Raw genomic sequence first — 14,865 nt, forward strand, 5'->3', positions numbered from 1 at the left:
CACTTCTTTAAGGAATGTGAACTCTTGAAGTCCATGTTCCTCAAGAGGGGGTATCCCATTAAGTTGATTGCTGACCTTATGAAGGAAGTGAGTAGTAAAAGGGCCTCTGGCCACTTCAGACCCATCCTCTCCCAAGAATGGACAGCAGCTCACACTTTTGAAACCGTCTCAGTAGAGATAGAACTGAGTAACCCCGTAGTTAGGAATAGTACTGGACCACAAAGGGAACAAAATTGTTTGAGATTCATGACTACATTCTCTTTAGATTATGAAGCCCTGATCACAATACTGGGCAAAAACTGGCAGTTGTTACTATCCGATAGGGATATACAAGGAAAGTTGGGAGACAAACCGCTGGTCACCTGGAAAAAAGGAAGGAACCAAAAAAAACTTACTGAAAGTAGTAACAGCACTTTTAGAGGCACCCCAGGGACATTTAAATGTGAGGCATGTAACCAGTGTCGACACATTGCTACAGGGTCAAAATTCATTATTAGGGGTGAGACTATTTCCTGAAGAAGTTTAACTGTAACTCCAAAGCCTTAGTCTATGTAGCATTATGTCAGTGCTGCCCTAGTTTTTACGTAGGCAAGACTGACCGTAACTTTAAGGAGAAGATTTACGAACATGTTTATTACATTAACAAAAGGAAAATGGAGAGCCCACTAGCTAGACACTGCATTGAAAACCCTAACCGCAGTTTCAAATTTAAGGCCATCGACTCAATTGAGATGAATAGTAGAGGAGAGGCGTCTACACTTATGTTGGAGAAATTGGAACTTTTGTGGCAGCTTAGACTCAATGCATGCTTTCCACCGGGCTTGAATGAAATGACTTCTATGTGTGCTAAAACTAAAGAGATAGTAGCTGTGCACACACTATTTTTGTTGGATGGTTAAATAATAGGTTCATAGGTTCATACTAGGCTATCTGCCCTGGAGCAATTATAAGCCTAGCCCGATTCTGTATGGCTTACGCCACCCCCTGATTTGAGTATACTGTGCCCTTTTTAAGGTTTAGTTTACTGTGCCTCTGTCTAATAGTGACACTGGAGTAATCCCTGGGACAAACCAGGAAACACTTCTCCTAACTTCTTCAGACAATAGTGCTCAGAAAGAAAAAACAAGTTTAAGTACTATCCTAGTGACTCATACTTGTTAATACAATTAAGCACAGTCACATAATTTAAAGGTGTAATCCTAAAATACTGAAGTCGAACATTAGCCCGAGGGAGGGTGCAATTGCTAAGTTACACCCACCTTTTATAGGTTAAAAGAAACATTACACAACACAGTTTTTTATGAAAAGATGACTACTTCCACGGGTCCCTGAACATTAGTTATAAGTAAAGTGAACTAACTACGATTCTAATTAATACTATTTAATTTACTATATATTCTGTTATAAGACAACAGAACTTTGTTTTTTTGTAAAACTAAGGCACTCATTTTACCTAATGACAACAAAAAACAAACTGTTCGACTTCAGTATTTTAGGATTACACCTTTAAATTATGTGACTGCTTAATTGGCTTAATTGTATTAACAAGTATGAGTCACTAGGTCGTACTTAAACTTGTTTTTCTTTCTGAGCACTATTGTCTGAAGAAGTTAGGAGAAGTGTTTCCTAACGAAAAGCGCTTTACACTTTGTGACTTGGATTCTGTGCAGCCAGATCGTTTTTAACTTTTTATTGCTTGGCAGTTACCGGAGTGTGACTACTGATTGCTGTAAGCTTGTTTTACTCAGCTATTAAACCCCTTGCATATCTCAGAGTCTACTGTGAGATCCGAGATCCCTAAGTAAACCCATTGGTTGTATAGATCCTGTGGTGGGATCTTATGACCACGCAGGACACATTTCTTAAACAACACACAAAACTTTACCACACAGGAATGAAGTACTGAAGGCACTCTAAACTCTTAAGGAACTATGTAACTGCTGTATTTTACCTAAGCTATATGTGCAAAAAAAAAAAAAAAAAAAAGGTTTAGCAGCATTAAATTTTCTAATGCTATATCTTCTGTTTCTGTTTCTTTTTTTGTATATATGTAACTGCAACAACAACACACACTATAACCTCCAAGGCAGGAAAATGCCCTAACACGAGGGGCTTGCAAGTAGCTGGAGATGATTGAAAGCTTGAAAAATAATGAAATACGGCCTTAAAGGCTACACTGCCACACATAGAATTCATACAAACTCCTAACTTTAGTACAGACAGCAATCTATCTGAAAAAATTTAGAAATTGAGGTAGAGCAGTTGGCTGCCCAGATCTGCATCCATTCACAAAAGCGGGACTTGAGATCTGAGGTAGTTTCAGGGACAGATGCATTCTGAAAAAAAAGAAATTTGAAGAGGCTCAAAGCTGGAGCACTGATGTTGCTAGATCTGATCCAAGAAGCTGTTCTGTGGACCCATGTGTTGTATTGCACAGGCATGAATGAAAGGATATATTGTTATGCTAAGTAAAATAACTCATTTTCTCTCTAGTCAAGCTCAGTTATTTTGTCTTATAAAGTATTATGTAAATTCTGTCTGGGTTCTTGCTAGTAATTTTCACATCTTCCTTTACAAATAATCTTACATATTTTCAGAAATGTACCCTGTTTTGTTATATTTTTCCTTCTATGTTCCCTGATAAATCTCTGTTGGGTATGAGTTTCCAGTCCCCACCCATGAATAAAATTGCCTGCTGGAAGATGATTACCTTTCCCATAATTCTCTTAAACTCCTTAATAGTTGTTTTAAGTGGAAAGTAAATAAATACATGCCAATGTAATCCTCTTTCCCCATCAAAACCCTGTTATTATCACAAATCTACTTTTGTTCTCTTTCTTCTCTGTAGTGAGCACCATATTGTCTTAAAAACGGAAAGTCTATCAAAAGTTATTTGGAGACAAGGGGAGGGTGCTTAATGAATTACACTAACAAAAAAACAAGTACCTTCCAATGTGTTTTTTGTTCCCAATACAAATATGAATTGGAGAATGATATAACTGAGGTTAACAAAATGTTAGTAAAAACTAATTTTCACTGTACTTGTAGTTCCATGGGCATGGTTTACATTGCCCAGTGCCAGGAATGCAGTTGTTTTTTATGTGGGAAAAACTTAGTGAAGGTTCAACAATCGTATATATGAACATATTCATGATTTAAGAACAAGAATAATGTCTTATTTAAGCATATTTCCAAGTTTCTTACACACAGTATTTTTTGGGGTGGACACAGTGGAAAAAAAGATCCTTGAGGGGTTCCTTAGGTTGATTTAATTGAGTTTAAAGAACTAATTTAGCAGATCAGACTAAATGCTTATACTTTCCCTGGTCTTAATAAAAGCCTGTTAATCGCAAGCATTTTAAGGCTATGGTCATACTTGGTTTAAGTGATACAACATGCTTATGTAATCACACTGTACCCATGCAAGAATAAGAGTTGAAGTATAAGCATTTTTTGATGAAATGTTTTAATTGATGTATTATGAGTTGAAAATAGTGTTTCAAAACTTTAAGGTGAATTTTTTTTAATGTGAGAACAAATTATTGGTGATTGTAGAGCGTGTGACTTTTAGCGAGGGTATTTTAAACTGAGGCATAATGGTTTTCATTAGATTCTGATGAAGTCTTAAGTTATATCCTGACAAAAGCACTTAATCTTTTAAAGGATTTTTTTATTTTATTAAATGTCTTATTTGCATGCATTGTGTGGCTGGCTGTCTCTCTTACAAAGGTCGGTAGTATGAATTGCAAAGAATCATATCCAGAGGATATTTCATTCCCTTTTTGCAAGTTCCCTCAATGAAAAGAAAGCTTCTCCCCGATGTTTCACCCATCGGTAGGAGTTAGCAGCTCTGAAAATTCTAAATTGCTAGACAAAAGTGTCATCCAAGAGGTTCCACCAAACCAAAGAGGTGCCAAAGAAAACAGGGTACCTTAGACCTATCCTGAATCTCCGTTACCTGAACCAGTTTGTAAAAAAAACTCCCAAGTTCCAGATTGTCATAGTTCAGCTCATTCTGCCTCTGTTACAGGAGGACGACTGGATGTACTCTGTAGATCTTCAGTATGTGTACTGTCACATCAAAATGAACAGACACTCTCGAAGATACTTATGCTTCTGACTGGGAACCAGCCATTATTAATTCAGAGCCCTGCCTGTCAGTCTCACTACAGCCCATAGGATGTTTACCAAATGCACAGCAGTGGTAGTAGCCCTTCGAAGACTGCATGGATTCAGGATGTTTCTTTATTTAGATGATTGGCTCCTCGCCATATCAACCAGACATCTCCTAGAAAAAGTCAGGGATTACTTACTCCAATTATCCCAATCTCTGGGAATCACCATCGATCTTTCAAAGTCCCATCTTCAACCAGTTCAAGTCTTAGAGTCTATAGAGGCTCATCTAGATATAGTCAGTTGTCTCACTCTCTTACCACTAACAAGAATTCTTGCCTTGTGATTATATGTCAGACAGGCTCTTTCTCACATCTTTCCCCCAGCAAAACTGATTCTCAAAGGCCTAAGATCGATGCTTGTCTTCATACATAAATCCTCCAGTGGACTTTGGCAGTACAACAGTCCTGTCTTTGACAGCCTTTGCAACATCCTATAAAATTATCTTGGGTTTGCATGGACTCCGTTCTGTGGTGGATTCAAGCTGACAAGATTTGTCAAGTGCATCCTTTTATTCTTCCTCCCCCAAATGCCACGTTGACCACAGAACCTCCTATGGGGGGGGGGGGCATTCTTGGGATGGACTGTTCAAGGCATGTGGTACCCAGCAGAGACCAACTTGCATATAAATGTCTTAGAGATGACATTGCAGGACTTTCACAACTCTCTTCCTCTAGGGACAATTGCTGTCCAAATGGACAGTATGTCAGTAGTTTGGTAAATCAACAAACAAGGGAGAACCAGATCTTACCCCCTTTGGCAAGAAGCAGTGAATGTTTGGCAGTGGATGATCTCCTCAAACTGCTTTCTTGTAGCAACACACACACCAGGAAAATCCAGTGTTCTAGCAGACAAGCTCAGCAGAACAATCTTGATGCCTCATGAGTGGTCCCTCAATCAGTGGCAAACATGATCTTCCATGAATCAGGTCAACCTTGATGTGATCTTTTCACCTCTCCTCTCAACAGCAAATGCAGCAGGTTCTTTGCCCTAATTCCCCATCAGGGACAGCCACTGAGATGTTCTAGTCCATGTTTGGCCCTCCGGTCTTTTTTATGCTTATCCTTCCCTGTCTCTAATCCCCAAATTCCTTCAGAAAGCACTCCTGTTGAAGAGCAAGGTAATCGTCATTGCCCCCCTTTTGGCCTCAGTAAGAGTGATTCCCCTTTCATGTGGTCTCATTTACTATGGCCTCCTTGGACACTGGACCCCAGTACAGACCTCCTTTCGCATCCATCCGGGATGCCTTTCTGGACATTGCAGGCCTCATGTTGACTGCATGTTTTTTTCCGTTCCAATGATGGCTAGACATTCCAGGCTTTCCTCTCCTGTTCAACAAATTTTATTGTCATCTCAGAAGTCCTCTAGAAGAAAAAATTATAAAAGTAAATGGAAAATGTTTTCTTTTTGGGCTCAGCAGGGAGAGTTGGATCCTTTCACTGCTCCCAATCCCTGCTGTTTTAGATTTCCTTGCCTCTATTTTTCAAGGTGGTGCGAGTTTCTCCACCATCAAAGTTCAGTTGGCAGCCATCTCTAATTTCCACATTGGAGATAATGCTTCCCCTTTAGCTTCATTCAAGTTATGTAAGGCATTTCATAAAGCTATCTTTTTACTTAAACCTGTGATAAAGGATCCTACTCCGCTTTGGGAGCTTACTGTTGTATTACAGAGCTTAGTACAATCACCCTTTGAGCCCTCAGCTAAGGACATTCTCAAATTTCTTTCTTGGAAAACAGTCTTTGTTGGGGCTGTAACTTCTCTGAGGTAAATCTCTGAACTCCAAGCACTCCCTTCAAAACCTCCTTATTTGATTTTCCATAAATACAAGGTTATCTTACATACTAATCCTTCCTTTTTACCCAAAGTTGCCTCAGACATAAAAGTCAGTCAAGTCATCAGCTTACCAGTTTTCTTTCCTAAATTTGACAATAAAGGAGACTACATACTTCTTCACCTTTTAGATGTACATAGGCAACTTTGTTTCGATCTTCATAGGACAAAATAATTTAGAAAAACTGATCAGTTGTTTGTTTCATTTTCCAATAACAAATTGGGAAAACTAGTATCAAAAACTTCACTAGCCAAGTGGATAACGTATTATATTTCTAATGTTTACTCTTTGAGAGGTTTAACTTTGCCAAGACATAGGTCATTGGCTATGTCAGCTGCTTTTTGGGCCAGAGCTTCCATTGATGATGTTTGTGCAGCTGCCAGTTGGTCTAATGCTCACACTTTTATTGCTTATTACAAGTTAGATATCATCTCCAGAAACAGGGCTGCATTCAGTTTTGTGGTTCTCTTAACATCCTTCCATGAGGTCCATCCAAGATTACTGTAGTTGGGAACTCTGTCTCATTCATTGAAGAATAAATCAAAATGACAATCTCAGATATAAAAGTTATGTAGTCACCATGACTATGTATCTGTGTTGTCCATTTTCATTCTTCCTCTACTTCCACCACCTTCCCCCTATCCATGTCTTTGGTAGTGACGTGATGATTTTTGTTAGGAACCACAGATACTGTTTGAGCCCCTATTCTGTTGTTTCACTTTTTATACAGCATTATAATTATGTTTTATATTTCAAAGATAGTATGGTAGCAGCAAACTCAACATGAGGTAATGCAGTGGTCAGAAGCATTATGGGTAAAGGAAGGAGATCAAGAGTCAGATCCTAAAATCTAGAGAAAAATGTCTCATTCAGATCTGAGACCCATTCATTGAGGAAGAATGAAAATGGACAACACAGATGCATAGTTATGGTGACTTCATACCTTTTATTTTTTTACTTTATACCCCCCCCCCCCACACACACACACACACACACACACACTTTTCAAAGAAGCATAGTTCTCATGACCAAACTGCATCTTATAGAAATGTCACTTTAAAGTTTATATGTTTATTTCCTACTTATAAATTTTTGCTGCCCTTACTCATTGTCTTGATCACTCAACACCAGTCGCTGGTTCAATTCCAGGGTGTTCCATTTTTTTCTCGTAAGCTCATGCGCTTTTTTCTGTAGCTCATTTATTTTCCTATGGAATATTGGAAGAAATTTTACTGTCAAATTCTCTGAGCTATGCCATTGTCAAAGGAAAGAGAAGCAGAATCCTCTTCAGTTTGCTGGCTCAATCTTTGCTGAGTAAACTTTATTTCTTTCATTGCCTGTTTTGCATCCAAGAATGTGCTTCTTCAGAAAAAATATTCTGAAGGGAGCTTGATATAGCAAATTGAATTTCATACCTACCTTTTGACATCATCTAATTGCAGGGATAAACTTGCTCCTCTTCTACCTGGTTTACAGTCAATAATTATTTTCCGTGAGCACTATTGTCTCCCCTGCAAAATATGTTGTTGTGCCCCCCCCCAGATGTGCAGTAGCAAACTCCCCCCACATCCTTAGTTGAGCTGATGTAACAAATTACTTAATGAATTTTCATTACACACCTGGCAGGGAGCTCATTAATATTTATCAGGTAATGTAGTAGAATTCAAGGCATCCACTGCAAAGACAGTGGAAATAAAGGCCATGACAAATAAAATGCTAAGACTGTATAAATAGTAGTGCATCTAGCACAAAAATATGTTGTAATTTTTTATGCTATGCTGGGTTACTTGCTTTTCATTTAAAAGTTGATTTATCAAAAGGGAAAATACCGGATATACCTGATTAAAAATCAGCTTGTTTGAACATACTGGCTTTTTCATTTGCAGTAAAGTGCAGATCAGGGAATTTGCTTTTTCCCCACTGTAGTACAAAGTTGGTGTTTATGTGTGCTGTATAAATATATGCGTATATTTAGCAAGGGGTGTGGGGGTGCACGTGGAGCTTGCCCCACTACCAAATCAACTACTTCTGTCCTTTTTCTCCCAAAGAAAAGTTGATAGACCAGTTTTGGACAATCAGTTGCCCTTCAACATTTTGAGTTTTATGGATGTAGCTTTGCTATGTTGGAAATGAAGAACAGCAGCAGCAACCAGAGCATCTAACTACTATTTAGCTGGTAGCTAGTTATTTTGGGAAAAAAACCCGGTGCTCTCCCTCCTTCAGACAAAGGTGAATTGTTCTTAACCTGAATGGAAAGATTGACAAGTTTTTAGTTTTGTTTAGACATGCACATTCCTAATACACAATGTACTTCAAATACATATCCAACAATTTAGTCTTTATATACAGAAAAATATTAGCTTTACTAGTAAAAAAAAAAAAAAAAAAAAAAAGTAAGAAATTCAGCTTCAAGAACATCAGTCAGCAGTGCCTTAAAAGCATTGGACATTGTTAACCTGGAAAGAATTGCCAAACAAATCAATCACTAGCAGGAGGAAATGACAGTGTGGAACAACTAGCAATAATTTTCTACAAAAAAGCTTCAAACTCATTCTAGCTCCAGTTACTTAAAAGAAAAAAAAATGTTGCTGAGCTGTTTTAAATGCAGTTCTTGAGTTTGTTTTTCGAAAGAGCAGCCAAAACTTGAGTGCATGCATGCATTCTGTGATGCTTAACACAATGAAAGACGAACCTGCTGAGTGACCACACAAAACAAAATGTGTTTGTTACGTACTGAAATCAGTGGAGCAGTACCAATGCAGGCCACCTATAAGCTCTATTTTCAAACCCACCCAATCCCAGTCGAATGTAGTGAGCCCATAGCAGTGGACATGTAGTTTTTGTCACTGTGCCTTTACCATAGTAGTATCTTATGTTAAAGGCTATTCTCATTTTTTCTCATTTAAAGCTGATTTATCACCTGACTTGAAAAAGATTGTTATACCCATTATTAAACACATTTTAGTTAAGTGTATATAAACTAAGATGAACACATTTGTTTACATGCAAAATAAGTGCATGTCAGTAAGTATAATGCCCAGCACTCTACAAAGTTATCCCACTACTTTGTTACAGTGCAAATACAGTAATACATGCAAATTTGTAAAAAAACTGTATCAAATTTAAACAAGGCCTTCTACAAGTCCTTTGTTCAGAATCAAAAACTGAAGGTTCATTTGCTTATCTATCAGTTATTATAATGCATTTGTGATATAATCTAGAAACCTACATGTCTGTCAATCATGCTTCTGTTGCATATGATAGTACATCCCTTTTTGTTGTCAGTCATGTAAGACACGCACACTCTTGGGTTGCATGGTAAGCTCTGATTGGTTCTCACTGCACTTGCCTGATTTATTGTACAGTGGGCCTTAGCAGAACTATATTGCTCACTTCCATACTTGATGTAGCCCATAAGAAGTCACTATCCTCCCTTAAGGAAGCACTTCTATGTGATTGTGGAAGTGTGGTATACAAAGCACATTTATGTACATCCTCATCCTGCTTTCAGTGAGAGGTAAGTAGGCTTCGCCTCATTACTCCTGTCCCATGTCAGCTACTCTAGCACCAGCCTGATACAGATAATCAAGTTCACTCCTACACTGTTGAGCAGTGACTATTCATTAATCAGAAAATTACCAGAGAAAATCATGTTCTGAAGGGTGTTACATGGTATGTGGGCAGAAACAGGAGAGAGCAAAATTAATGCATGTATTTTATGTTTTATGAATGGACAGAAAAAAATATGTTAAGAAAATAGCAACTTAGGCAGTAAATCCTTAATACCTGTAAAGTCCCTTGTAGCGCATGAAATCTTCAAGTTCAACATTTTCTATCTTGTTGTGATCAAGGTGAAGCTCCAGTAGGGTATTTGGCAGCTCTTGTAAGAAAGGAAGAAAATTAGTTATACATGTGCATGGTTTGTGGTTCTTTATGAAGTCTGTCTATAGCCATGGCTGAATAATTGGACCAGATTGCATTTAATCAGATCTCGTTAGCTCTTGTTCTAGTTCGTTAGCTAAGAAGAACTCAAATGTACATTGCGAATAAGTTCAATATGAAATTGCCCGACTATGTTTTTTCTAACTGCTATATTTCTTATAGTACAGCCTGCTATGATGTAGATACACATTTACCAGCTGAAACACTCTCAGAGAATACTGGGATAGCATATATTGATTAGAAGCTTAGCTGTTTAATCCAGGCTCCTCTTAATATTTACTATTTATCTTTGAATCTCTCTCTCGATATATATATATATATATATATATATATATATATATATATGTGTGTGTGTGTGTGTGTGTGTGTGTGTGTGTGTATTTGTATGGCTTTTCATATATGCCATACCAACTTGCAACAAATTTATAACAGGCTCTCTGAAGTGCATACATCAATAGAAGTACACTGCTCATCTTATTTGCCATAGAAACGTGGCAACTCCAGCAATCAAAAAATGATGAAATTGCCCTGCCAGTCTGTAACATTATCAGATTAGATAGAGCCAAGAAAAAAAACTGATGGCAGTGCTGTTTTCTACCTGAAACAGACTAGATATCTCTTTTTTTCTTTCACACCGTGTCAACGTTCTGTGACTCGAAAATCCTAATAACTGTGCTAAACACTCACACGACAATCATAGTCATGGGTATATACATATCCTAGGTAACAATGCTTAAACACTTGAAGGTCTTCTATGCTGGGACTACTCTAAAATCCCTTATGACACCATACTAATGGGTAATGTTAATGTAGACTGGTTAACCATGCAATCTGAAAATCCAAAAGGCTGCGGTTGTGTAGCGGTTAGCATTGTCGCCTCACAGCAAGAGGTTCTCCCATTCGATTCTCAATTGTAACGCCTTCTGTGTGGAGTCTGCATGTCCTCCCCATGGTCGAGTGACGTATAAAGACATGCAGGTAGGTGTGTGCGTGAATGGGTGTGCCTTCCTTGAAGGTTGGGCGTCGGGCTGGCAACTTGGCACCGTAAAAATCCACTGCCAATCATTAGCTGATCGGAGTTCCGCTGTGGCAACCCCTAACCAGGAAAAGCAGAAAGACATTACTTTTTTTAGTATACATCTGTACAAGTTCATCCATATTATAACCACACCAACTACATATAACAAATCCACAGCCAGGTAATCAACCCTCATCTGGATCCTAACATCATCTCCAAATAAAATGTCATCCCACAGAATTCTGTTAGACTGCTTAAGTGATCACTTACCAATATAAGCCAAAGCATCAGCCCCAAAACACATTATTACAGCCTGGTAAGAAAATGTACTACTTTTTAAGAAGACACTTTTACTAATGCATCTTCTTGACTGGGAGTCACTAAAGACTCTCCCCATAGATGATGCTTCTCTAAGTTTAATAAAATCTTCCTGTGTGTTCTATACACTCTAGCCCCTCTCAGACTAAAAAGAGCCAAAGCCGCCAACCCTGACCCATGGCTATCCTTAGCAACTGAGCAAATCATGAAACAGATGGACAAAGCATGGGTGGTCTGAACAGAAAAAAATAAGAAGGCTCCCACTTTACTAGCACATAGACAAGTCACCAAAGATTAATAAAGCCTATTATTCAACTAGTCAAAACATACAGATTAATAATCCAAAACTGTTCTGGGTCTCCATCAGTAAACTGTTAAATCCAGGACAAGCTACACAGCCAACACCAAACAGAAACAAAATGATACCATAACTAACCAGTTTAATACCCACTTTATACAGAGTACAGTAATTAACCAACTAGGTGACTAATCAAGCTCTAGTTGTCCCAACTCAGTCAAATAACCTTGTTCAACACTTCTTCCAACCAGTTCCCACAGATACCATCAAAAAATACCTCAAAAACATTTATAGCCTTCTACAGCTGCCCGACAGCCTACCTAGCGAATGTCTTAAAATATGCTATTGCACATCTAATTTCATTTCTCACAAATCAATACATATCTGAAAATGAAGTCCCCTTGCTATGGAAAAAGCCTTTTATTATTCTACTACACATGGGTAGAATCAATACAGATCGTTCAAACTATAGGCCAATTGCCATCTTATTGCACCTATCAAAAATGTTAGAAAAATGTATTCATACACTCAGTCGACTTATTTGAAGCAGTCAACAAAGCCATGGACGAGGGGAAGACTGTGCAAACCACCTACCTTGACAGAGCCAAAGCCTTCGACACTATTCCCCACTTAGGGAGAATAGATAAACTCTCCCAGCTAGGCATCAACCCGTATGTTACTAGATGGGGTAGCTAAGTGGCTCACTGATAGAAACCCACTCAGTCAAAATAGGGGAAGTCACCTCTAGTAGAAGACCATAACAAGCGGTGTACCCCAAGGATCATTCTTGGGGACTCTACTGTTTGGGATATACTCTTCTGAGGTGCAAGCCAAAACCAGTGGTCTGTGGCTGACCAAGTTCGCAGATGACTGCAAGCTGGGCGCTGTCTTAAATTCCCCTAGTGATGTGAACATCTTCCAAGAGGGCCTTACCCAAACTAGTGACTGGTGCCAGAAGTATGACCCAAACTAGTGACTGGTGCCAGAAGTGTGGCCTCAAACTGAATGTCAAGAAATGTATCATTATCCCCTTTGGGGAAAATGGCATCCCCACTTATTATCACATTAATAACAGCATACTAAGCATGCAATCATTTGTGAAGGACTTGGGCACCCAGGTTGATAACAACCTGGCTTTTGTCCACCTAGTGATGTGAACATCCTCCAAGAGGGCCTTACCCAAACTAGTGACTGGTGCCAGAAGTATGGCCTCAAACTGAATGCCAAGAAATGCATCATTATCCCTTTTGGGGAAAATGGCATCCCCACTAATTATCACATTAATAACGACATACTAAGCATGCAGTCATTTGTGAGGGACTTGGGCACCCAGGTTGATAGCAACCTGACTTTTGACCACCACATTGCCTCCATTGTACGGAAGGCTTTCTACATGGCCCACCTCATAAGTAAGGGTATTTCATCCAAAAACAAAAAGATCATAACATCCATGTACTCCTCCCTTATCAGACCCATTCTCAAGTACAATGCCCCCTTCGGCATGTACCTTGCCAAGCACATGCAGCAGCTGGATAGACCACATAGATTCCTGACTTAGAATAATCCAGGGTCTCAAACTCCTTTCCTGTACAGATAGGCTAAAAGTCCTGTCCCTCTACTCAGTCTCATACAGACTGCTCAGAGGTGACCTGTGACCTGTGTTTGGCATACAAGGCCATCTCATACCCAACCTTGATGGAGTTGCTGCATATCCTTAAGTCAAACTCCACTCATGCAACCTGCATGCAAGGCCTTAACCTTGTCTGTGACATTAATAGAACTTGTTGGAGGGATAGATTTTTGTCCCACAGACTCCCCCATCTGTAGAAAAGTCTCCCTCTCCATGTCAAGCAGAGTATCTCCTAGCCTTCTTTAAGAGGAACCTGGACAACTGGATGGAAAACAGAAAATATATCCCTGGGATCCCACCTGTCTCCCTGCTGGCAGTGGAAACAGGTGTTGATTTTGAGGGAATATGGGCAAAATTCTTGGCTAGGCTTATAAGGGCCTCCGGGCAAGTAGCCTAGTATCATCCTATGAACCTATGAACATAACTTCTTAATTATCTAATAGATCACTAGCTTCTCTCTTTACTCCACCACAGCTTCCTTCCTCATCACACCACAAGTGCTACGTTGCCGAATTTTGTAAGTATTGTCAACACCCATAGAAATGCCGAAAGCCTAGTCTCCACCATCTTCCTAGACTTATTGAAAACTTTTGATACAGTCTCCCTTAAGTAACTCTTGCAAAACCTGTCATCCCAAGGGCTCACCAATTCTTTAATGCGATGGTTGCATAGCTACCTCTCAAACAGACCACAACCAGTGGAATGGAAAAATAATTTCTCCACTTTCTTGCCTGTAGCTGTTGGTATCCCAAAAGGATCTACACTAGGCCTCATACTTTTCAAAATATTTATCGGTGACCTCTACACTGCTTCAAACAAATGCTACCATAGTTTAATACAATGATAATTCTACCCTTATTTGCTCTCTCTCTTCCTCTGAGCTCCAAGAATGTACACAACAATCCATCTTATTGAATAAAGCATGACTAAATAATTCACAACTACTACTAACCCCTCCCAAAAAAAAAAAAAAAACTAAATTACTGGCTCTTTACCCCAAAAGACATTTCTACCAAAACAACAGTGTTCATTTATACTCTCTGCCAACTACACCATAATAGAACAAGTAAACCATGCAAAACTACTGGGTTCAATCATAGAAGAGCAGTTGAAATTCATCCACCATGTAGTGCACATTGTTAAAAAAAATCATAATAGACTAGCTACATTATACAGAGTAAATACTTACCATACTGGCATAGCCGGAAGACATATAGCCTCTACCTTCTTACTGACACCTGTCCTCTATGCTGGCCCAATCTTCACTAACCTTCAAGTCTCACACCTGTCCAGACTTGAACAGTGTTGTAGTAAAATAAACCATTGTTTAGCTGTCAGAGAATTAAACTGGTTAGAACTACCACATCACCTAGATCTCCCACAACTAAACACAATATACAGACTTCTCTATAAGGCTGAGAATTACACAGCTCTTAGCAACTTAATAGAGCATTACTGTCCCAATAGAATGTTACTTTCTAGAGAAAAATCACTAATCTCTATAAACAAACCATTTAACACTGCAGGTGTAATTCTAGATTTAAATACTGTATCTAAACTATGGAGCCACCTCCCAATACCACTGATATCCATTCTGAATGCAAACTTATTTAACACACAACTAAAACTTCACCTTCTGCCGAATCATACACGA

At 38.9% G+C, this 14,865-nt stretch overlaps 1 protein-coding gene across 4 annotated transcripts in view; it reads right to left on the reverse strand.

The window, feature by feature from the left end:
- Positions 1-14,865, reverse strand: part of ASPN (asporin) — a 433,787-nt gene that overhangs the window by 38,547 nt on the left and 380,375 nt on the right. For all 4 annotated transcript variants that reach the window (XM_044077412.1, XM_044077411.1, XM_044077409.1 and 1 more), the window contains exon 6: positions 9,792-9,885. In XM_044077412.1, the coding sequence (XP_043933347.1) occupies positions 9,792-9,885 (94 nt within the window). The remainder of the gene's footprint in view (positions 1-9,791; positions 9,886-14,865) is intronic.

This window comes from Protopterus annectens, chromosome 7.part0 (genome assembly GCF_019279795.1).
Source record: "Protopterus annectens isolate FY-2018-M chromosome 7.part0, PAN1.0, whole genome shotgun sequence".
Taxonomy (NCBI): Eukaryota; Metazoa; Chordata; order Ceratodontiformes; family Protopteridae; genus Protopterus; species Protopterus annectens.